The sequence below is a fragment of the Equus asinus genome, chromosome 2 (assembly GCF_041296235.1).
Source record: "Equus asinus isolate D_3611 breed Donkey chromosome 2, EquAss-T2T_v2, whole genome shotgun sequence".
Classification (NCBI taxonomy): Eukaryota; Metazoa; Chordata; class Mammalia; order Perissodactyla; family Equidae; genus Equus; species Equus asinus.
Window position 1 is genome coordinate 162,652,625 of NC_091791.1, and position 25,296 is coordinate 162,677,920.

Here is a 25,296-nt window from a genome sequence, read left to right on the forward strand (position 1 = left end):
TTACACAGACTAGCAAAATACTTTTGTCAAGGTTCAACATGAAAAACCTGTGAAAAATACCAAATTTTAAGAGATTGTTAAAATGTGTTTGACTATTTTAGTATCTTCTTTCATTGTTACACGATTTGTTATAAAAATATAAAAATTACAGATAAATGCAAGAAGATAAAGAAAACCACATATATCAACCCTCCAGGGAGAAACATCACTATTAACAGTTTGGCTTATATATGTACATTATTTTAAAAATCAAATTTTAGATCTTGTTTCGTTACCTCCCTTTTCACTTATTAATCTATCTTGAGCAACTCTCCATTTTATTAATTATGCATTATATAACAGCAGAGATATATGTATATACCATAATTCCACCGTGTTCATAACATAATTTATTTAATTTAGAATTGTTTTACCATCAACAAGGAGCTGACATAAATATAGGGGAGAAAAAGAAAATAGAAATAGGCCCTAAATGAAGAAAGATAAGCTAGGACTCTCCAGGATCAATATTAAATAAATTTTATAAGAAAAAAATAAGATAATGATTAAAAATCCAGCCTCTGGAACCACACTGCCTGGATTTAAAGTCAAATCTACCATTTACTAACATTAGATAAATTACTTAACCTCTCTGTGTTTTCGTCTCCCAATGTATAAATGAGGATGATAATAGTATCTGTCTCAAGGATTGCTGTGAAGATTAAATGAGTTAATACAGATATGACTAAGAGCAATGCCTGACACATAGTATGCACCCTGAAAATATTCACCATTGGTACTTTTACCAATGAACTAAAGAAGGAAGTAAACTATTAAATCTTCATTTTGGCAGGTGACACAAAGCAATGAAAGTGCATACCACAATACTATGAAAAGACAAGTAATGGAGATCCATCACAAGATGTTTGTGTGTGTGTGTGTGAGAGAGAGAGAGAGAAAGAAAAAGAGAGAGAGACAAAAAGAAGTACAAAGTAGAAAGTAATTATAACATGCATTATAAGATAAAACTATTTTATATTTAAGCCAATAGACTCCAAGCAAATGGTTATAATCTACCAAAGAAACCAAGGCTAATTTTTAAATCATTAAAGCCTTTTCAAATATCACCTCAGTTAGTCATAACCATAAACCTATGAATTCTATTGTAGCCTTTGAAGAAACCGAAATTCAGAGAGGTTAAGTGACTTAAATAAGATAACCCAAAAAGTGAGCCAGTGCTGTTGGGACTAAAATCTCTGAATTTTAACTGTAATTTTGTGGGATGCTATACTGCCTTTCGTTTTAGATTCTTGTTTTAAAACAAAGGCTGTGATATTTGACGGATTAGGAAAATCTATATATTGAATACCCCAAATTTGGCCTGCCTTCTGGTTTTGTGAATAAGTTTTATTGGAACTCAGCAATGCCTATTCATTTACGTGTTGTCTTTGGCTATCTCAATACTGCAACAGCAGAATCGAGTGGTTGCAACAAAGATCATATAGCCCACAAATCAAAAACTATTTACAATCTGACTCTTTAAATAAAAAGTTTGCCAACACTTGATCTACTTGACTGAAAATGAAGTCGAGAACATTCTTTAACATATGGAGCAAAGTATGAAAGCAAAATTTGTTAATCAGGATGTGTAAGAAATCACAGATCCTAAAGATGACTGCTATTTTTTACTCATAACTAAAAGGCTGACATAACAAAGCAGAACAAGTGAAAAGAGAGATATGAGATACAAACAGATAATGAAGCATGATTTTAATAAATGTACCAATTATAGGGCAGGATAGCTTAAAAACAGTAGTATGTTTAGCCTGGGAAACAAACTTATTTACATCACAATTTGATATGTGTGAAAGGTGTTATTCAGTTATTTGGAAACTGCAAAGTGAAAGTTTATATAATCTTTGATTTCTATACCTTTGATATAAAAATTTCTCTTTTTTTTCAGGGAAGAATGACCTCCATTCTCGAATGATAACAAAATAGACTCACCATATAGGTGACAAATGTCCACAATCACTCAGTAACATATAGTAGAAAGATGGTTCCAGTTCCGGTTCAAGATGGGGAGGTAAGATGATCCTGAACTCACTTCCTCCTACAAACACACCAAATCTACAGGTACATATGGAACAATTTTTTCTGAAAAAAAAAAAAATTAAAAACTGACTGAGCAACTCCTATGCTGGGTCAAACAGGTCAAGGATCCAAGGAGAGAAAGCACACTCTAAGCCAAGAGGAGAGGCTGGGACACAATTTTGCCTTAACCCCCCCAATCCCCAGCCTCTGTTCCCATTCCCCCCTCAACCCCTGTAACCCAGACTAGAGGGAACTCAAAACTCTGACCTTCTCTGTGAGGAGAGAATGATTCCAACCCCACATTGGGCAGCTTCAACTTTTAAGACCTGTACCTGAATGACAAGGCCCCAAAACATCTAGCTTGAAAAACAGCAGGACACTTGTCCAAGAGACTCACAAATCTATAACAATCTGAGAAACTGCTCTTAAAAGTTTCCTGCGCTTGGACTCACCTGCCTCAGGGTCCAGCATGGAAGCTGCAGATGAAAGCCGCCCAGACTTTGTGCGGAAGAGGCTTATTTGCTTTCTGCTTTTCTTGGAGTGTAGACCTGAGGGGCAAGCATGTGATTTGATACACATTTGGAAGCCTACTGGGGCATTATCCACTCCCAGGGACAGAGACTGGTGGGCGCCATCTGCCGACTCTCCCTTTGCTGCTCCAGAGTGCCAATATCTCCTGGAGCAGAACTTTTCCCCGTCTGATGTCCTTTTTTTTTTTTTTTTTTTTTACCTCTGGCGTCTCAGTCTTTATGATTGCCACCCAGAGGATGCCCCTTGATTGCCTGGCTCTGGTGGCCAGGGAGGCTTGTGTTCCTGTGTCCCACAGGATGGTAACAATGGGAGAAATAGTCCTTGGAAGGCTACCACCCCCAGGGCGCTGCATAGACAGCAGATTGAAACAGACCCCCCAGTCTTTCTGTGAAAGAGGCCTATTTTTCTTGTCCTGGAGCTTAAGCCTGGGGTCAAGCTTCAGGTTTAACCCACATTAGGAGCCTACTGAGGGATATGCTCTGAGGGAAAGTAGACCCTTGCACAATGTCTGTGCACTCACGTCTATGCCTCACTACAGCTGACCGATATCTCCTAGATAGGAGCTTATATACTTGTCTGGAACCCCAATTTTTGTGACTCCATCCAGGGAACACCTCTAGAGTGCCTGGCCTTGGTGGCCAGAGGCGCTTACATTTGTGTAAGTGTATATATTTTCATACTTTAAAAACTGTTGCCTGATGATCTGTCTTCCAATCAACCTGAATCTAGGTTCTGACTGAGATCCTCCTTTTAGGGACACTAACAGGTCTTGGCACACCCTCAACTACTGGGAGCTATTAAAAATAAAATAAGCTGCTTGGACAATTACAAAGGCTTGAGAGACAAACAAGAGCTAGAGCAGGATTGAACGGTAAGGTTCATCTCCTACAAGAGGCCACTCATTCAAGACTGGGAGAGATAGCTGTTTTATCTAATGCATAGGAACCAACACAGAGTCAAACAAAATGAAGAAGCAAAGGAATATGTTCCAAATGAGAGAACAAAATAAAACCTTAGTAAGATGGTCCCGTCTTCATGAGAATTGGCTATTAGGGCCAGAAAATTTATTAATAGTCACTTGGAAACTTTTTGTTTCAATAAACACATTTAGTGATTTTTTCTAAAACCCATAAGCTGAGTGAACACTCACCTTATTGCCTTCTGCATCTCTCTGTTCCTGAATGTGTAAATGACTGGATTTAGAAAAGGAGTTAAAACTGCATCAAATATGGCTAGAAATTTATCCAGATGTGTTGAAGGAGAGGGCCACATATAGAAAAAAATCAATGGACCAAAGAATAAAACCACCACAATAATATGAGCTGATAGAGTGGAAAAAGCCTTGGATAAACCACTTGAGGAGTTTTTCTGAAGAGTGGCCAGAATATAGACATAAGAGAGGATGAGCAAGAAGAAAGCACCCAAGGAAATGAACCCACTATTAGCAGTGACGATGAACTCCAGCCTGTAGGTATCTGTGCAAGCAAGTTTGATGAGCTGAGGTATATCACAGTAAAAGCTATCTAATACATTAGGGCCACAGAAAGGCAAGTTTACCACAAAACCTAATTGAGTCAATGAATGAATGAAACCAATGGTCCAGGCAACCACTAAAATCAAAATGCACATTTGTGGGCTCATGATGGTCTGGTAATGGAGAGGCTTACATATGGCCACATATCTGTCAAAGGCCATAGTGATGAGTAGCACCATCTCAGTGCCTCCAACAGCATGGCTAAAGAAGATCTGAGCTATACAGCCCCCAAAAGAAATGACTTTCTGCTTCCTGAAAAGATCACAAATCATCTTGGGTGCTGCAATTGAGCAAAATATCAGGTCTATGATGGAGAGATTGGCTAATAGAAAATACATGGGGGAGTGTAAATAAGGGTCAGAAGTCACAGTGACAACTATGAGGAGGTTTCCCATCAAACTAGACATATAGAAAAGAGAAGAAAAGAAAAAAAGAAAAAGCTGGATCTCCCAGGAATTGGAGAGTCCCAGGAAGACAAACTCAGACACCACAGAGTGGTTGGCTCCATTCATCAGCTCATTCAGTAGGTTCAATCTCCTGTTACCTAAAGGAAGAAAATGACACAATTCAAATTAATACTATTATATTGATACCCTCTGTTAAAAAGTATATGAATTTTGGAAGTCAAGTATTACCTGAGCATTTCACAAAAATTAAATAACACCATTTTGGCTACTATTACTATAGTTACACATGAAAGTAGCTGAGTTGCCCAGTAGCCTTGCTAACACAAGGAATGGTGAGTGATCCAGTGGACTGGTACCCATGGGTGCACCTAATGAAACCACAGAAAAAGGGCATTCAATGTTAAATTGCTTTACCAGTATGATCAGCGTCAACCATCCTCTCCTTGGAGGAGTAATAACTAGTGACATATACTAGATAGGCAAAAGACGACAATTGCATGACAAAGAGCCTTATAAGATCCTGTGACTCTGATTGTGTTGCTCAAGCCAGAAATTATCCTTCTTTTTTTATACTTCCTAAAATATGGTTAACTTTAATATCCAGATCAAATATCACCTCATCTGTCTAACCTTCCTCAAGACCCACCTATACATCCACATTTACTTACTATATTTAGAGTTAGTCATGTGACTATTTCCTCCATAGGATTATACACTACTCAAGGTTATAATTCATCATGCTTTTCAATTTTTATCCCCATAAAGTAACTTGCAAATATTAAGTGGTGAAAAAAAAGACTTTTGAGTAAAGGAATGATTGGACCAAAGTAGTTCCCATCTAGTGACTCCTTCCATTCAACAAATATTCATCAAACACCTGCTTTGCTCCAGGAAGAGTCTAAGCACTAAGAACAAAATAGACAGAAGCCCCTATCCTCATGCAGTTGCATTTTGTCAGAGAAAGAAAGAAAATTTAAAAATAAATACTCAAAAAGATATATAGGGTGTTAGATGATAATTCCATAATGGAGAAAAATTAAGCAGGGAAGGGAAATAAGGCAGTATGGGGAGAAATTTTATAAAATACAATTGATGGGAAATTTCTTGCTGATAAGTTGACTGATTAGAAAGCTAAAGAAGGTGAATGAGCAAACCATGAAGGTAGTTGGAGGAAGAATATTCCAGGCAGGGAGAACAGCAAAAGTAAAACCCTTGGGTTGTGAGCTCACTTAGTGTGTTTAAGGAACTACAAGGACGTCATTGAGGCTAAACCTGAGTATGTGGGGAAAAGGTTGGGGGTGGGGAGTATGGGAGGGCCTTAAAAACTATTCTAAGGATGTTCGTTATTATTTTGAATGAGATAAGCAGCTGGACTTTGAACAGGGGAACAAAATCTAGCTTACACTGTTAGGGGATCACTCTGGCTGCTGCATGGTGAGTAAACTTCAGGAGCCTCAAGGATAGAAACAAGGAGATTATTAGAAACCATTGCAATAATCCAAGCAAAGACGATGATGACTTTAATCAATGAGGAAGGTAGAGGTAGTGAGGTGGGGGTTATATTCTGGATATATTGAGATGATGCGTGTTGAAATTTCAGGGCTATAAATAACCCTGGCCATTTGGAGATTGGTAAATAGTACACCTCATTGCAGAGGGTTCATATTAAGATAAATTAAAAAATTCAAAACCTACAAATTTATGGAAGGCACTAATAGAGTAAATATACATTTAGTCACCAAATTTAGTAAGGACTCTATAATAAAGAGGCATCTGAAGCTTGAAGAAGGGAGTCTGAAGGAAGAAAAAGTAATCCCTTACACTGCAGGTGGAAAGCTATGAAACTCAATAGCACAAATAGTGGTACAGGCTGATAATGTTGTCACAACCCAGTGGGAATTTTTGAGTGAAGAGGACAAAATGTTCTCTGTGTATTTTTTTTTTAGAATCTAAGTCATTTACCCCTCTTTATAATGTAACCAAATTATCAACCCCAAAATGCAAATGAAGAGCAAAATACTGGAGCAACAGAAAGATCAGTTTCTACTTCCAGCCAGAAAAATCTCAACTTAGTTATTGTCAGGACTGCATGTGCCCAAAAGACAAAACGTCACCCTGCTATGGTTGGCTACATTGGCCAGCTAACCAAGGGCAGACCAGATTGCACTTTAACAAAGATTCAGATACAGTTCATAAAGAATGTATTAGCCACTTATACTACAATGAATTGCAAATTGTAGAGAAGTCATTCTCTCTCTGGTATGTACATTTATCCTGCAAAGACATCTAGAACCGTGATAAAAGTCTGTGTGTACCCAAGTGAAGAACCCCAGAGACGAACATTCGAATATTACTAGCAAGTGTCAGTTTTACCTCTATTTAAGAAGTTTACTCTGCATCTCTAATTTAGGCAGAGAAGTTATGCTCCTTAACCTCTCTTTATAGGTAGATAGGTATGGCGAATTAAATGTTGAGAAACATTTTGCCCTGGAAGTAAAGAGCTAATAATTGTCAACACGATAGTATAACAACTCTGCCGTCACAAACCTACTAATTACCAGAAACCTTAGCAAAAAGGAAATTGCAAATTCCTCCCACTTCTACCCATGGCCAGTATGCAAAGAATTCCTATACTCAAAGTTTTATAGGACTGAGTGAGGAGGGGGAAAGCATTTGAAGCAAGATTCAAATGATTACTTGAATGCTAGAATTAGAAATGCATAAAGAACCATGACATTCCATCAACACTCTCCAGAAGCTGAAGGAAGATAGGCTTCAATCTAGAATTTAAGAGAAAACAACACTGGAGCATCAATAAATGAAATGATGTAAGGAAAAGAATTGTAAAACTAAGGGACCTGTATTATCTGCTGCATGAGTAAATCAGTACAAACGTCTCACATCCAGTTAGGTTTAATGAAATATCATATATCTTAACGATTGGCAACCTTTGCTTGTGCTATAAACCATGAAAGGTCTGTGCTTAAAAACTAGATAAGTAATAATAACCTCAATTAAAAGTGCTCTAAAATTTTTGTTTAGAAAAGGAAACATAGGCCCCCCAAAATCTATTTTGATCAGTTGATTAAAAATTCCAGTTGTTTCCATCCTGGTCTATACACTGGCTCATTTTTAGCAATTTAATATTTAACAACTACTGTTTTAAAAAGAGCATTTGTATTAAATATCTCTGCAAGTCATTTTAACAGAAACTGCATGATAGTAAAAGCAACAAGAAAGTCTAACTAGCTATTTGGCTGAATAATTTACCTGGATGAGGATCTATCACATGGAATAGCAAGTCACTGTAGTGCAAAAGAAGTCAACCACAAGTTGAGATGAGTAATCTCCTGAAATGTAAGATCTCCTTTTGGAATTGAAGTAAGAATTACCTTGAAGGAGTATATTAGTAATGATCAAGATGGGGAGAAAATTCAGAATACATTCAAAATACATCCCTAATGTGTGCACCTTAATTGTAGGATTTATCAAATGCAGGGAGATAATGCCCGTTTAAGTCTCTTTCATTAAACCAGTGTTCTCGTTGTGGATGCTTTAATTCCCCACAAGGGACATTTGGCAATATCTAGAAATATTTTTGGTTGTCACAAGAGGGGTGAGGGGGAGGGAGAGCAGAGTTGTTACTGGCACCCAGTAGGTAGGAGCCAGAGATGTCATTACGCATGCCACAATGCACAGGATAACAGTATATCCCCCACAACAAAGAATTACCAAGCTTCAAATGTCAATAGTGCTGAAGCTGAGAAACTCTGCATTAAACTGTAAGTTTCTCCAGGGAAAAGTCAGAGTCTTGTATATTATTCTATTCCCCCAATGTCCCCCAGCATCATTCCCATCACATGAAGTGCTTCTAATTAGTGTTTGTTGAAGGGGCGAATGAGTAACTGGATGAATGGATGGATAAAGGGAGGGAGGGAGGGATGATGAATAAGCGGACAGACAGATGGATGTGAGAGGAGCAAAGGAAGAAAGATCGCTAATTAATTGCTAACTAGTCATTTTTAGAAACACTAAGAGCCAATAATGACCACAATCCATAAAAATGTAAACCTCATGAAATAATTCATTATCTCTACACAAAGAACTTGTCCATATACCTAATATATTGCCTAATTTTGTAGATAGAATTTTCCTAGGCACCCAAGCAATACATCTGGAAAATAGTATACTAATGTGCTCAAGGGTTAGACAATAAGAAATGACAGGTTTTTTCACATCCTTATGCAAATTATTTTTCCAATCACTTTTGGGGAGCAGGAGCTAACTCAACTCTAGGTATTCAAGCAACTGAGAGCTTTGGTAGTAAAAAAAAGTAGTATAAAAAAAGGTAGTATAAAAAGCCACATAAATTTGGAACATTTGATGCTGTCCAAATATAATGATCCTAAACGAGATACAGTGGAAGGAAGAATTGGACAAAGAAACAGGAAAAATAGGGAGTCTGGATAGGGTTCTGAAAATTTAAAAAGGAAAAGGAAGCAAAGCAAAGAAATGAATACTAGAAGACATGACCATGTATATGGCTTGTATCTTCAGACTTTCAAAGAAAAGGTTGATCCTGGTTGAATACACAAATTAGAAGAAGAGATCCAACTGCCCCAAAACAGTGATTCTGAGCCATTTTTGCTCTGAGTAAACTGAGCCTCTTCTAAAAGAACACTTTGAATCTTTTGTTCTCTAGGACTTTCATCTACAACGATATTTTTCTTCATTAAAGGTCATTAAAGGTAGAATGACCCTTGACCATTTTCCCTCTGAAAACAACCATGTGTGTTGTAGATTTACATAGATTTGGTTAGTCTCCCAGAAGAGATTCTCATCCATTTTAAAGTTTGCAGTCGAAGAAAATAGAATGAGTGTCCTACTAATTCCTGGTCCAGCACAGATAAAACCTTGGTGGCATATCTAAATCATCTAAGACATACTATTTGGGAAGTCAGAATGTCTCCTGTTTGGCTCTTCCTATGCTTTATCAATTCAACAGTCTGAAATTTCTTCCCTGTTTCCAACTGAATGTTCTGGTTCTTTATTTTAAGCCTGTATCCACTTTCTGTTGCTCTGTGAAAGTGAAATAAAGATTTTGTCAAAAACTCTTTTAAATAAGTTATTTCTGTACTTGAATTAAGTAACCAAATTAAGTTCTCCCTTTCTTTCACCTTTCCTCTTGAGATCAATTTCCATACCTTGGATTCCTAAATTTGTTATTTTCTCTGAACCCTAGCTACGTCTATTTGACATTATAGTGGCCAAAATTAGAGAGGGAGGAAAAAACAACTAAATTCCCAACAAATGTAGACCATGGCAGAGGGATTAATTCCCCTTTAATGCCATTACAGCAGTTTTTCTACATAGCAGTTGAAAATAATGACAGGTGTGTAATTAGATATGCAAGTGGAGTCAGGTGAGTTCTCAGGAAGCCAGTTTACCAGTCAAGGCTTCTCCAAAGTCTGTGTGCATTGTTTTATTTTAGCCCCAAGCAATGCCATGGGGGACTAGTCTCTAGCAGATTTCTTCCTTTATAACTTTTCTGTAAACTAAGAAATAAATCAGAATAACTGGTCTTGACTTCTAACTTCTGTGAGTTATTTTCATTCACTCCAATCAAAAACGTTAATGAGATAAAAAGTAAATCAATTCTTTTCTAAGTCATGATCTAAACCCCCAACTCCCTTGCCTATGTTAAAGACATTGCATTGTGCTAACCGTGACTCTTCTCCATAGCTTTAGTTTCACCCTGGAAACCTAAGACACATGTCTAGAACCAGATAAAATTCAAGGTCAGTTATTTGCCTTTCTCCACAATCTATAGCCCGTTATGTACTCCCTAATATTATCTTTTCCTTCTTCCCTACATTATAACCTACTTAACCATAACCACAATTTTATTTGACATCTGCAAATGGAGATTCTGCTAGTAAAACTATTTTTCTGAAACTAAATTTAATAGATCAAGACCATGTTTTTCTTTCCTATTGTTGCTTGACGTTCTGTCTTTCCATCTGCCTGATCCCAGGCCACAGTATCTTCAGGGAATTAGAGTATCTTGTCAATTGAGCTTCTTCTTGTGTCACTGCTACTATGCAAAAAGTTGAAAGAATTTAAAAAGGTAATTAATTAAAAGCACTGGAGAATAGTGACCAGATGCTGCTGCAGAGACCTGGATTGCTAACTTAGCGCATGTGGTCAGGGAAATTGTCCCTGGAAACCGATTGTTTTAGGAAGAATAACTGAAAGAAAATCTTGTAATGAGTCCTGGAGAGGAAACAAAACTGAGGCTGGGTGTTTCAAGAACATCACCTTTGGTAGCTTTGCTTGTCAATTCTGACTTGCTCATTGGTGATTTCAAATGAGGCAGAATACCTAGGGGGTGTGACGGCATTTAATCAAAATCATGTGGCTTTCACTATAAATTTCAATCAGCTTAAGCACACGTAATGCTGAATAGACAGAAGAAATTGCTTGAACCTCTTTCACATTACAAAAATTAGCATGGGAGGGATTACCAGGGCGGGTGCTTGTTCACGTTGTGTGGTCAAAGTAGCTGAGACCTGAAGGGTTAGGAGGAGGCAGCATGGGGTACACAGGGGCATGGAGAATGTTTCCAGCAGAAGGAACAGCAGACAAAGACTGGAAGTGGGAGGAAGCCATGCAACGTTTACCCTTCAAAACATGGTAAAATCTCTCCTTTTCCAGAAACCTCTCAGGATTGACCATCAGCACAAGTTGATTATTCTATATGTTTTTGGCACTTTCAGGACCTCCACTGAAGCAAAGCCAGCAAGGAAATGTGCATAAAAATAAAATCAATGAAAGATTTACTTTATAAAAGAATGATTCCATGTAATATTCCCTTTTCAAAAGGAACTAATTCCATATGTGTGAAATAATGTCCAGCACAGCGTAGGCCCTCAATAAATGTTTGATAAGAATGGATGATTATATTTATTAAAATACAGGAAACAGATGTCCACAATTCACTTTGAAATGCATCAAAAATGTATTGATACATGGCTAGATGGATATATGTATGATAAAACAAATATAGTAAAGTGGTTTTTTTCCTAGTTGTTGAGATTTTATTGATGCATAGTGTTGTATAAGTTTCAAGTACAACAAAATGATTTGATATATATATATCACAAAATTATTACCACATAAGTTTAATTAATACCCATTGTTTCATATACAATTTTTTTCTTGTGATGAGAACTTTTAAGATCTACTCTCTTAGCGACTTTCAAATATACAATAGAATATTGTTAAATATAGTCAGCACACCTGTGCATTAAATTTCCAGAACTTATTTATCTTATAACTGGAAATTTGTTCCTTTTGACCACCTATATCCATTTCACCCACCCCCCAAGCCCCCACTTCTGATAACCACCAATCTGTTCTCTGTTTGCATGAATTTGGGATTTTCTTTAGATTCCAAATTTAAGTGAGATAGTACAGTATTTGTCTTTCTCTGATTTATTTCACTTAGTGTAATGCCCTCAAATTTCTTCTATTTTGGTATAAATGGCAAGATTGATTTCTTTCTTATGGCTGAATAATAATCCATTGTGTATATGTACCACATCTTGTTCCTGCATTCATTAATCAATGCTCTCTTAATTTGTTTTCCTGTCTTGGATATTGTAAATAATGCAGCAATGCACATGAGGGTACAGATATCTCTTTGAGATAGTGATTTCATTTTTGTCAGATATATACCCAAAAGTGAAATTGCTGGATCATATGGCAGTTCCAGTTTTAATTTTCTGAGGAAACTTCACACTGGTTTTCATAGTGGCTCCCAATTGACATTCCCACCAACAGTGCACAAGTACATATTTTCTTGTCCTACTGATAGCAGCCATCCTAACAGGTATGAGGTATTATCTCATTGTGGTTTTGATTTATGTTTCCCTATGACTAGTGATGTTAAACATATTTTCATATAACTGTTAGCTATTTGAACATCTTCTTTGGGAAATATTTATTCAGGTCCTTTGCCCATTTTGTAATTGGATTATTTGTTTGTATGCTGTTGAATTGTATGAGATCCTTATATATTTTGGATGTAAACCCCTTATTAGATATGTGGTTTACAAGTATTTTCTCTCATTCTGCTGATTGCCACTTCATTTTATTGAAGGTTTTCTTTGCTGTGCAGAAGTTTTTTAGTTTGATGTAGTTCTATTTGTTTATTTTTGCTTTTGTTGCTTGTGCTTTAGATGTGATATCCAAAAAGTCATTGCCAAACCCAGGTCAAGAAGCATTTCCCTGTTTGTTTCAAGGAGTTTTGTGGTTTCAGATCTTACATTTAAGTATTTAATTCATTTCAAGTTAATTTCTGTGAGTGGTGTAAGGGGCCTAAGTTCATTCTTTTTAATGTGAATACCCAATTTTCCCAGGGTCATTTAATGAAGAGACAGTCTTCAGAATGATAGAATCTCTCCAGTGACTTAATGATATAAGCTAAGTTGTTGGTATGCAGATATTCTCTATAAAATTCTAAAATTATTTTAGAAAGGGGTCAAACTAAAGAGACCATTAACCTAATATAGATTGATATATACATAGCTTATTATATATGAACTTCATGGTAATCACAAACCAGAAACCTATAATGAATAATTAACAAAAAATTAACAGAAAGGAACCTCAATATAATACTAAATAAAGCCCTCAACCACAAGGGAATAGAACAAGAGAAGAAGAAAGGAACAGAGAAGAATTTCTAAAACATGAAGAAAAAGAGTGACAAAACAGCAATAAGTACATACTTATAAAAAGCTACTTTAGTTATCAATGAACTAAATGCTCCAATGAAAAGGCAGAGGGTGGCTAATTGGATAAAAACACAAGACCCATATATATGCTGCATACAAGAGACACACTTCAGACCTGAAGACACTCACAAACTGAGAGTAAAGGGATGGAAAAAGATACTCCATGTAAATGACAGTGAAAGAAAGCTGGGATAGCAATACGTATCAGACACAATAGGCTTTAAATCAAAAATTGTAACAAGAGACAAAGAATGGCAGTACATAATGATAAAGGGAACAACCCAACTAGAGAAAATAACACTTGTAAAAATCTATGCACACAACATAGGAGAACCTAAATATATAAAGCAATTATTAACAGACATAAAAGAAGAAATAGTAACACAATAACAGTAAGTAAATTTAACACTCTACTTATACCAATGGATAGATTATCCAAATGGAAGACCAATACGGAAACATTGACCTTAAATGACACATTAGACCAGATGGACTTAGTAGATATATACAGAACATTCCATCCAAAAAGCACAGAATACACATTCTTTTCAAATGCACATGAAACATTCTCCAGGATTGATCATGTATTAGGCCAAAAAACAAGTCTAAATAAATTTAGTAAGACTGAAGTAATACCAACCCTCTTTTCTGACTACAAAGGTACAAAAATAGAAATTAACTACAGTAAGAAAATCAGAAAAGCCAAAAATATATGGAGATTAAACAAAATGCTAATGGAAAATGATTGGGTCAATGAATAAATCAAAGGAGAAATAAATAAATTCCTGGAGGTAAATGAAAATGAAAATACAACATGCCAAAATTTTTGAGATTCAGCAAAAGTTCTTCTAAGAGGGAATTTTATAGCATTACAGGTCTTCTTCATCAAACAAGAAAAATCTCAAATAAACAATCTAACAGTAGACTTAAAGGAGACAGAAAAAGAAGAACAAACAAAGCCCCAAATCAGTAGAAGGAAGGAAATAATAAAAATCAGAACAGAAATAAGTGAAATAGAGACTGAAAATCAATAGAAAAAATCAGTGAAACCAAGAGTTGGTCCTTCGAAAAGATAAACAAAATTGACAAGCCTTTAACTAGACTCACCAAGAAAAAAAGAGAAAAGGCTCAAATAAATAAAATCACAAATGAAAGAGGAGAAATTACAACGGACACCTCAGAAATACAAAAGATTATAAGAGAATACTACAAAAAGCTGCATGCCAACAAATCAGATAATCTAGAAGGAATGGATAAATTGTTAGAATCATACAACCTTCCAAAACTGAATCAAGAAGATATAGAAAATTTGAATAGACTAATCACTGGTAAAGAGAGTGAAACAGTAACCAAAAGCCTTTCCCAAATTAAAAGTCCAGGATCAGATGGTTTCCCTGGTGAATTCTAACAAACATTTGAAGAAGACTTAAAACCTATCCTTCTCAAAATCTTCCAAAAAATTGAAGAGAGGAAGATTCCTAACTCATTCTATGAAGCCAACGTTACCCTGATACCAAAATCATGCAAGGACAACATACGAAGAAGAAAATTACAGGCCAATATGACTGATGAATATTGATGCTAAAATCCTCAACAAAATACTAGCAATCAAATAGAACAATACATTAAGAAGATCATACTTCACGATCAAGTGGGATTGATTCCAGTGATGCAAAGATGGTTCAACATCTGAAAATCAATCAAAGTGATACACCACATTAGCAAAATGAAGAATAAAAGTCACATAATCATCTCAATAGAGGCAGAGAAAGCATTTGACAGGAATAGTATCCATTTATGATAAAAGCTCTGAATAAAATGGGTTTAGAAGGAAATTACCTGAACATAATAAAGGCCATATATAACAAACCCACAGCCAATATCATTCTTAATGGAGAAAAACTGAAAGATATTGCTCTAATAACAAGAACCAGACAAGGACACTTTCACTACTCTTATTTAACATAGTATTGGAAGTCCTAGCCAGAGGAATCAGGCAAGAAAAAATAAAGAGTATCCAAATTGGAAAGGAAGAAGTGAAACTCTCACTAGTTTCAGGTGCCGTGATTTAGTATATAGAAAAACCTAAACAATCCACCAAACAACTCTTGAAAATAATAAATAAGTATAATAATGTTGTAGAACACAGAATAAGCATACAAAAAATCAGTTGTGTTTCTATACACTGGCAACAAGGTAGCATAAAGAGAAATTAAGAATACAATCACGTTCACAAGTGCAACAAAAATAATAGAATACCTAGAAATAATCTTAATCAAGGAGGTAAAAGATGTGTACAATAAAAGATGTATACACTGAAAACTGTAAAACCATCTTGAAAGAAATTGAAGAAGTTGGGAGAGAGGAGGGTGAAAGATCAGACGAGGCATGTGTTTGTCACGGTGGATTGTATTAGTCTTTGGGTGGTGAACATGAAGTAATGTACACAGGAATCAAAATATAATTATGTACACCTGAAAATTGCATAATGTTATAAACCAAAGTTACTTCAATAAAAAAAGACTCAAAATAGAAAAAGTAACTAATTTTTTGACAAAGAATAGTACGAAGAGTTTATAGACCTCTGAATCCTTTCCCCAGAGGCAGCTACTACAGTTTCTGGTTTAGCCTTCCAGAACGTTTGTCTACATCTATATTAACACCAGCCTTTGAACACTCATAATGTAAGTACATAAGTACAAAATATAAGAACAGGTGTATGAACTGAGAACTAAAGAAATATTTTTGGAAAGCTTACTTGGGAAAGGAAGGAGAGAAGTAAGAGAAACAAATATTGGGAAATCCATTACATAAATGAATGCCAGATTTCCCTATGAAATAAAATAAAGGGCCAAAACAAAGCTTTCTTAATAAATTTATGCTTAATTGTATTAATTTCATATCCAAGTTTTTCTGTTGTTGTTGTGTCATACGTTGTAAAATTCCATGTAGCAAAGGTATTTGTTCCAAAATTATAGTTGGATTTTTCGTTCTAATAATTATGTAGCTATATCATTTCAGCAAAGTGCATCTAATTATTGTAATTACTGTCACAAAAGCCTCAAAAGAAAAATTCCTGCCCACTCACATGATAATCATGTAACACAACCTTTTAAAGGAGGTGTGGTGTGATGTTGGTCCTATGCTTGCTCCTCCAGGTCCATAGTCCACCATTTAGCATTCATTCTGTATACTCCTGGATGTTGACCTAAGGAACCTACATCATTTTCATCTTTATTTTCCCTAATTTGTAGTTATTATCCTTTTCTTAAAATATATAAGATAGGAAAGCAATTGAGGGAATTAAGGTTGGATAACGGTGATAAGATAGTTTGACAATAGCCTGAGTAGAAATTAAAACAAGGAGAGAATTATAGAACATTGAAGAAAAATGAAGACACATCCTGTGCATCTTTACATCTTAATAAAATCCCTTTTCTAAATAAACCACTCTTCCTAGTCTCTGCTCTTAATTCTTCTTATAAATTCTCACAGATACTCTAAGCTTTGTCCCTTGTGTTTACTGACCATAAGAATTGTTTTTACTTTTTAAGCATCTTAAGATAACAACAACCAAGACTGAAGTTGTATTTGAAAATTGTCACTTGGAATTGGTCTCCATTCTTTTAAAATTCTAACAGGTTGCATGCACTGTTTATTGATTTAAATATTTTTTAATAAGGTTATTATTATTTTTTGTTTGATAATTATGTCTCTCTGGATTGTACTCCTTTTAGAAATAGGGCATTGATTCATTCTGTATAAGAAAAAATATGCAGTTAATTATAACATAGACCGATTTGAACACACTTGTTGAATCATATCTACTATGTTGCATATGAATGGAACATGTATATGTTCCAAATTAATTCAATCTGTACTTAATAACTTGACCATTAATATATTTGCCTTTAATTTTGGAGGCATTATGAGGTATCGGTATAAGCCCAGATTCTGCTGTCAGACTGAATGGGCTTGAATACCAGCTTGGATTCATGTGTAACAATGAGTTAGTCATTAAATAATTCTATGCCATAGTTTCCTTAAATGAAAAATGAGAATAATAATAGTACTTACCTCATGGGATTCTTGTGAACATTAAATGTGTTAATGCATACGAAAAACTTAGAACTTAGCATATTGGAATCACTTAATTGTTTTTGATCATTTTTAGTCACTCTAGATCCTATGAACAATGTCCAAAAAGCCAAGAAAAGAAGACTTAGTATGATAAATTACAACTAAAGCAAAATCTATGTGTTAGGATTGAATAATTTCCCTATTTACTTCTAAGCCACCACATATGTATATTTATGTACAACACACAAGCTCCTCACTATGAACAATGGGAATATAAAGATCTGAGGAAAGAAGCTCAAAGACATCTGAGGCTGAGTGCATGTTTCCTGAAATTCTCAGTATAATAAACGCCAGAAAATAAAAATGCAAAGTGACTTTTAAGGAATTCGGACTTTCTCCCATGTATAAATTAGCCTCTAATTGTGTGTGTGTGTGTGTGTGTGTGTGTAGATTTGTTTGTTTTAGAACCATGGAATGACCTTTGTAACTTACTTCAAAAATACTAGACAATACAGTTCTCTCCTCTTCCAAGTTTTACATTCCTTTTATATCATAATAACATAATCTCAAGGGGTGACAGGTATAGAAAATTATGGTAAAAGGCAAAATACATACTCATTTAATTACTTACCTAATTTTTCTACATGAATAAAGTAGTGACAAAGTCAAGATCAATTGATAAAACAGTATCATTTGACAGAATAAAACCACAGAAAATGAAACTTCCAATCTTCAAATGTTTTTTATTTACTGCGTAGCTATAAGACGCTGTTTCAAAGTGATGTGACCCAAAAAAACCTCAAATTTTAAACAATAATGTGCTGGTATATTTAATATTATATGCTCTCATATCACCAACTATTATCATCCAATAGAAATCTAAAAAGATTGGTGCTAATTATGGCTTTTTTCTTCATTCTCTTTGCATATAAGGACTTCTAGAACCTTTCTGAGTGGAGAGAATGGATCTGAAAATGGATCTGCAGTGACTGAATTTATTTTACTAGGATTTTCTACACCATGGGAATTTCAGATTTTCTTTGTGACATTCTCCTTGATCTACAGTGCTACTGTGTTGGGAAACATTCCCATTATGATCACAGTGACATTTAGTTCCATCTTTCATTTGCCTATTTACTTCCTCCTCGGATACCTCTCTTTTTTGGACATATGTCTCTCCACTGTCACCACACACAAGATGATCACAGACTTGCTCACTGAACATAAGACCATCTCAATGTGGACTGCATGGCCCAGATGTCCTTCATGCATTTCTTTGGTGGTAGTAAGATGACTCTTTTGATAGCCATGGCCTATGACAGATACATAGCCATATGTAAACCCCTGCACTACAGGACAGTCATGAGCCACAGGTTGCAGGATGGGTTGTGATCCTTGCATGGATAATTGGTTTTATACACATTATGAGCCAGATGATATTAACAGTGAACTTGCCTGTCTGTGGCCTTAGTGTCATAGACAATATACTGTGACCTTCCCCTTGTGATTAAGCTTACTTGTTTCGTACATATACCCTGGAATTACTCGTCATTGCTGACAGTGGACTGCTCTCATTTATCTTTTTCATCCACCTGCTTGTTTCCTACACTGTCATCCTGGGCACTATACAACAGAGATCATCTGGAGGGCTCTGAAAGACTGTGTCCACATTGTCTGTCCAGATCATTGTGGTCACTCTGTTCTTTGCATCTTGTATTTTTATCTACGCCTGGCCATTCAATAGTTTTTCAGGCAATAAAATCTTTGCTGTATTTTACACTGCTATCACATCTTACTTAAGTCTATTATTTACACACTGAGAAATCAGAAAATGCTAGGGGCCATGAGAAAATTATGGTTCCAACATGTTAGCTCCACACAGAACTTCTAGATTTTAGCACTATATCATTAACACAACCTTCAAATACTACGCTAACAGAATTTGAATAGATTATACATAATGCATAGTTTCGTTCTTCTTATGTTTCAATCATAGCCAGCACAGGAAAAATTAATAATAAAATATTTTAAATTTATAGTTAATGCTGTTATAACACAATGATAATTAGTGACCTGCAACAAAATACACATATGAAATTGTTGAATACTTTTCTATAGGGATTTAATATATGTTTATTAATGATGAAGTAAATATGAAAAAAATATGTGGTGAATACTATTAAACATGGTTTTAATAGATAAGTATTGTTAATGACATTCAAAAAGTTATATTATCATTAAATAAATTAGTCTGAACAAATCATGATTAACGTAATGTTAACAACAATGGGAAAAATATGATTCTAGTCTCTTGAACCAATGAGATGAAAAGTAAGAATAAACCATGAAATGTGACAGTATAGTGAATATAAGATCCCTAGGGGGCGGAATAAAAGGGCAATTTCAATAGAACAACAAAGAACAGCCTTGAAACCAAGTGCTCCAAGAAATATAAGGATGCACAGCTAACATTCAATCTTCAATAAATAAAAGTAGAATCATACATCTTGATTTTATGTAACATATCATGTAACTTTTTCTTTAGCGTTTACATAAAACTACAATTAAATTTACTCCTGGTAGGCTTGTAATCCTTACTGGAATTATAAGCTAAATCTGACGTGTTTGTGAGTTTTAAGGAGTGGGGCAGTGCATGCTCAATTGGGAATCCCATACTCGTTGATGATTAACCTTAAATATTTTCTTCCAATGACAGACACCAATATTGCTCAAGTCTCAATATTACTTGCTTGACTAAAACTATTTTGTGTCATTAAGACTTAGACCCACATAATTTAAAAACATTTTATTGAGATCACATTACTTAGAACGTTGTGTAAATTTCAGGTGCACTTTATTATATTTCAACTTCTAAATAGACTGCATTGCATTCACCAACAAATTCTAGTTTCCATCTGTCACCATACATATGTGCCTCTTTACTCCTTCTTGCCTCTCTCTGCTCACTTCCCCTCCAGTAACCACCAATCTGTTCCCTTTATCTATGTGTTTTTGTCTATCTTTCACATATTAGTGAAATCATTTGGTATTTGTCTTTCTCTGACTTATTTCACTTAGCATAATGCCCTCAAGATCTGTCAATGGTGTCACAAATGGCATGATTTTGTCCTTTTTTTTATGGCTGAACAGTTTTCCGTTGTATGTATATAACACTTCTTTATCCATTCAACCATTGACGGGCACTTGGTTTGCTTCCAAATTTGGTTATTGTGAATAATGCTACAATGAACATAGAGGTACATATATCTTTTTGAATTAGTGTTTTCATGTCCTTCTGAGAAATCTCCATACCCTTTTCCATAATGGCTGTACCAGTTTTCATTCCAACCAGCAGTGTATGAGGGTTCCTTTTTCTCCACACCCTCTACAACACCTGCTATTTCTTGTTTTTTTTTAATAATAGCCATTTTGAAGGGTATGAGATGATATCTCATTGTAGTTTTGACTTACATTTTCCTAATAATTAGTGGTGTTGAACATCTTTTCATGTGCCTGTTGGCTATCTGTATATCTTCTTTGGGGCAATATCTGTTCATATCCTCTGCCCATTTTTTGATTCGGTTGTTTTTTGTTTTCATGTTGTATGAGTTCTTTGTATATTTTGGAAACTAATCGGTTATCAAATATACAAGTTGCAAATATTTTCTCAAGTTGGTGAGTTGTCTTCTGGTTTTGTTGATGGCTTCCTTTGCTATGCAGAAGCTTTTTGTTTGATGTAGTCCCATTTGTTTATTTTTTCCTTTGTTTCCCTTGCCTAGGGGGACATAATATTAAAAAAGACACTGCTAAGACAGATGTTGAAGAGACTACTCCGTATGCTTTTTTCTAAGATTTTTAAAGTTTCAGTCCTTACATTCAAATCTTTAATCCATTTTGAGTGAAATTTTGAGTATTGTGTAAGATAGTGGTCTACCTTCATTCTTTAGCATGTAGCTGTCGAATTTTCTGAAAACCATTTATTGAAGAGATTTTACTTTCTCCATTGCATATTCTTGTCTCCTTTCTCAAAAATTAGCTGTCCATAGTTGTGTGGGTTTATTTCTGGGTTCTCAATTTTGTCCCATTCATCTGTGTGTCTTTTTTTCCAGTAACATCTTGCTTTGATTATTATAGCTTTCTGGTCTATTTTGACTTCAGAGAGTGTGATACCTCCAGTTTTGTTCCTTTTTCTCAGGACTGCTTTGGCTATTTGGGGTCTTTTGTGGTTCCATATAAATTTTAGGATTCTTGTTCTATTTCTGTGAAGAATGTCATTAAGATTCTAGTTGGGGTTGCATTGAATCTGTAGATTACTTTAGGTAATATGGACATTTTAACTATGCTTATTCTTCCAATCCATGTGCATGGAATACCTTTCCATTGCTTTATATCTTCTTCAGTTTCTCTCTATAATGTCTTATAGTTTTCAGTCTATACGTTTTTCATATCCTTGGTTAAAGATATTCCAAGATATTTTATACTTTTTGTTGCAATAGTAAATGGGATTGTATTCTTGATTTCTCGTTCTGCTACTTCGCTATTAAAGTGTAGAAATGTGGCTGATTTTTTATGTTGACTTTGTACCCTGCATTTTTATTGTATTCATTAATTATTTCTAATAGTTTGTGGTAGATTTGGGGGGGTTCTATATATAGAATCATATCATATGCAAATAGTGACAGTTTTACTTCTCCCTTTCCAGTTTGGATGCCTTTTATTTATTTTCATTGCCTAATTGCTCTGGCTAAAATTTCAAATACTATGTTGAAAAAGATTGGTGAAAGCAAGTATCCTTGTCTTATTCATGTTCTTAAAGGAAGATCTTTTACTTTTTCACCATTGAGTATGATATTGGCTTTGAGTTTGTCTTATACGGACTTTATTACGTTGAAAATCTTTCCTTCTATACCTATTTTATTGAGAGTTTTTATCATAAATGGATGTTAGAATTTGTCAAAGGATTTCTCTGCATCTATTGAGATGATCCTGTGATTTTTATTCTTAACTTTTTACTGTGATATATTGTTTGATTGATTTGTGTGTGTTGAATCACCACTGCATCTCTGGAATAAATCCCACTTGATTGTGTTGTATGAACATTTTAATGGATTGTTGTATTCAATTTGCTCATATTTTTTTGAGGATTTCTGCATTTATGTTCATCGGTGTTATTGGTCTGTAATTGTCTTTTTTTGTGTTGCCCTTGTCTTGTCTTACTATCAGGGTAATGTCCGCCTCATAAAATGAGTTAGGAAGCATCCAATCTTCTTCAATTTTTCATAATGGTTTGAGAAGAATAGGGATTAAATCTTTCAGTGTTTGGAAGAATTCACCAGAGAAGCCATCTGGTCCTGGACTTTTGTTTTTTTAGAGGTATTTGAATAATGTTTCAATCTCTTTATATGTGATTGGCCTATTCACGTTCTCTATTTCTTCTCCATTAAGTTTTGGGAGATTGTATGATTCTAAAAACTTATTCATTTCTTTTAGGTTATCCAATTTGTTGCTATAGAACTTTTCATAGTATGCTTTTATAACCCTTTAGATTTCTGTAGTATATGACGTATTTTCTCCTCTTTTATTTCTGATTTTATTTATTTAAGCCTTCTCTGTTTTTTTTTTTCTTAGTGAGTCTGGCTCACTAAGTGCTTGTCAATTATTTTTCATCTTCTCCAAGACCGAGGTATTAGTTATATTTATGCTTTCTATTGTTGTTTGCTGTCGTTATTTTTTGTGAAGAAGATTGTCTCTGAGTTAACATCTGTTGCCAATCTTCCTCTATTTTGTAAGGGGGTTCTTGCCACATCATGGCTTGATGAGCAGTGTGTAGTTCTACGCCTGGATCCATATGTTAATAAGTGTTATGTCTTCTTAGTGGAATCTCCCTTTTATCATTATATAAAGTTCATCTTTGTCTCTTGTTATCTTTTTTGTCTTGAAGTCTAATATATGTATAGTTACACTCACTTTCTTTTGGTTGCCATTTGCTTGGAGTATCATCTTTTCCCCTTCACTCTGAGTCTGTTTGTCTTTATTGCTGTGATGTATCTCCTGGAGGCAGTATATTGCTGTGCCTTGTTTTTTCCATCCAGTCACTCCGTGTTTTGATTGATGAATTCAACCTATTTATATTTAGAGTGATTATTGATACATGAGGATTTCATACTGCCATTTGATGTTTTGTTTTCCTGTTGTTCTACATTTCCATAGCTTCTTTTTTTTTTTTATTTCTGTCTGCCATTTCAGTTTGGTGGTTTTCTGTGATGTTTTTCTCAGTTATATTTTCATTTATGATTTGCTACTCTGCTCTGATATTTTGTTTTTGGTTAACATGAGGTTTATATAAGAGATCTCAAAGACATCTTATCTCCCTTAGCCTATGTAGGTTCTGTCCTTTTTCCTCTACCCCTTCTATGTTTTTGTTGTCATAAAATATTCTTTTCTGAGTTGTGAATTTGTGATCAAATTGAACTGATTATAGTTAATTTTAATGCTTTCTTTCCCTTTGCTTTTATGCTATAATTGTTTTCTAACCTATTCTGATATTAAGCTGCAATTTTCTGATTCTGCCTGTCTACTTATCACCTTGCTGAAATCTTGTAAACCATTTCATTTTCATCTCAGGTAGGAAGGCTCCTTTCTACATTTCCTGTAAGGCAGGTCTAGTGGTGATTAACTTCCAGAGCTTTTGTTTTTCTGGGAAAGATTTTATTTATCCTTCATATCTGAAGGATAACTGCTGGATATAGTAAACAAAGGGCTGATGATTTTTGTCTTTCAAAAATCATATTTTCTGCTAAGAAATCCACAGAAGCCTCATGGGGGTTCCTTTCTAAGTTATTTTTTCCTCTCTAGCTGCCCTTAATATTCTTTCTTTGTCGTTGAATTTGATGTTTTTAATATAGTATGCCATGGAGAAGATCCTTTTGCATTGATGTAATTAGGAGTTCTATTAGCTTCATGTACTTGTATACTCAGTTTTTTCTCAAAGTTTGGTAAGTTCTCAGCTATTATTTCTTTCTTTGAATAAATTCTGTGTTCCTTTCTCCCTCTTTTCACCTTCTGGGATACCTATTATCTTTCTGTTACTTTTCGTAATTGACTCAGATATTTTTGTACAATTTTTTAACTTTTTAAAAAATTTTAGTTCTCTCTCCTCTTCCACCTCAATCATTTTTAGATTTAATCTTTGAGCTCTGTAATTCTTTTCTAAATATCCGCTCTATTTTTAATGTTTTCTACTTTATTTTCCATCTCATTAATTGGGTTCTTCACTTCCAAAATTTCTGTTTGTTTTTTTTTTTTAAGTCTCAATTTGTATGATGTACGCCTTCTGTTCATTAATTATTTATTTATTTATTTATTTTCAGATGTGCATTGTAATATATTTAGAATTCTGTGTAGATTACATCATGCTCTCCACTCGAAAACTAGTTATAGTCCATCCCCTCACATGTGAGCCTAATCACCCCTTTTGCCATCCTCCCTTTCCACCTTCGCCTATGGTAACCACCAATCCAATCTCCAATGCTAGGTGTTTGTTTGTCATTGTTTTTAACTTCTACTTATGAGTGAGATCGTATGGAATTTGACTTTCTCCCTCTGAGTTATTTCACTCAGCATAATACCCTCAAGGTCCATCCATGTTGTCACAAATGGCCGGATTTCATTAATCTTATTCCTGAGCTCATTGAACTGTCTTTCTGAGTTTTCTTGTAATTTGTTGAGTTTCTTCATGCCAGCTACTTTGAATTCTCTGTTATTTAGATTGCACTTTTCTGTGACTTCATGTTTGGTTTCTGGAAAGTTGTCATTTCATTTCTGCTGTGTTACTGTAGTTCTACATGGTACTTGATGGATTCATCCTCATCTG

The 25,296-nt window shown here is 34.9% G+C and overlaps 1 protein-coding gene and 1 pseudogene across 1 annotated transcript; one reads left to right on the plus strand and one right to left on the minus strand.

Moving 5' to 3' along the window:
• Positions 1–3,750: 3,750 nt before the first annotated feature.
• Positions 3,751–4,650, minus strand: LOC106833437 (olfactory receptor 4F15-like). The gene has a single exon (XM_014844627.3). The coding sequence runs from the start codon at positions 4,648–4,650 to the stop codon at positions 3,751–3,753; it is 900 nt and encodes a 299-aa protein (XP_014700113.1).
• A 6,487-nt stretch (positions 4,651–11,137) lies between these two features.
• LOC106833359 (olfactory receptor 4L1-like) lies at positions 11,138–19,314 on the plus strand (annotated as a pseudogene).
• Positions 19,315–25,296: the final 5,982 nt, after the last annotated feature.

Coding starts and splice junctions, on each gene's coding strand:
- LOC106833437 (XM_014844627.3), bottom strand. CDS start 4,650: ATGAATGGAGCCAACCACTCTGTGGTGTCTGAGTTTGTCTTCCTGGGA.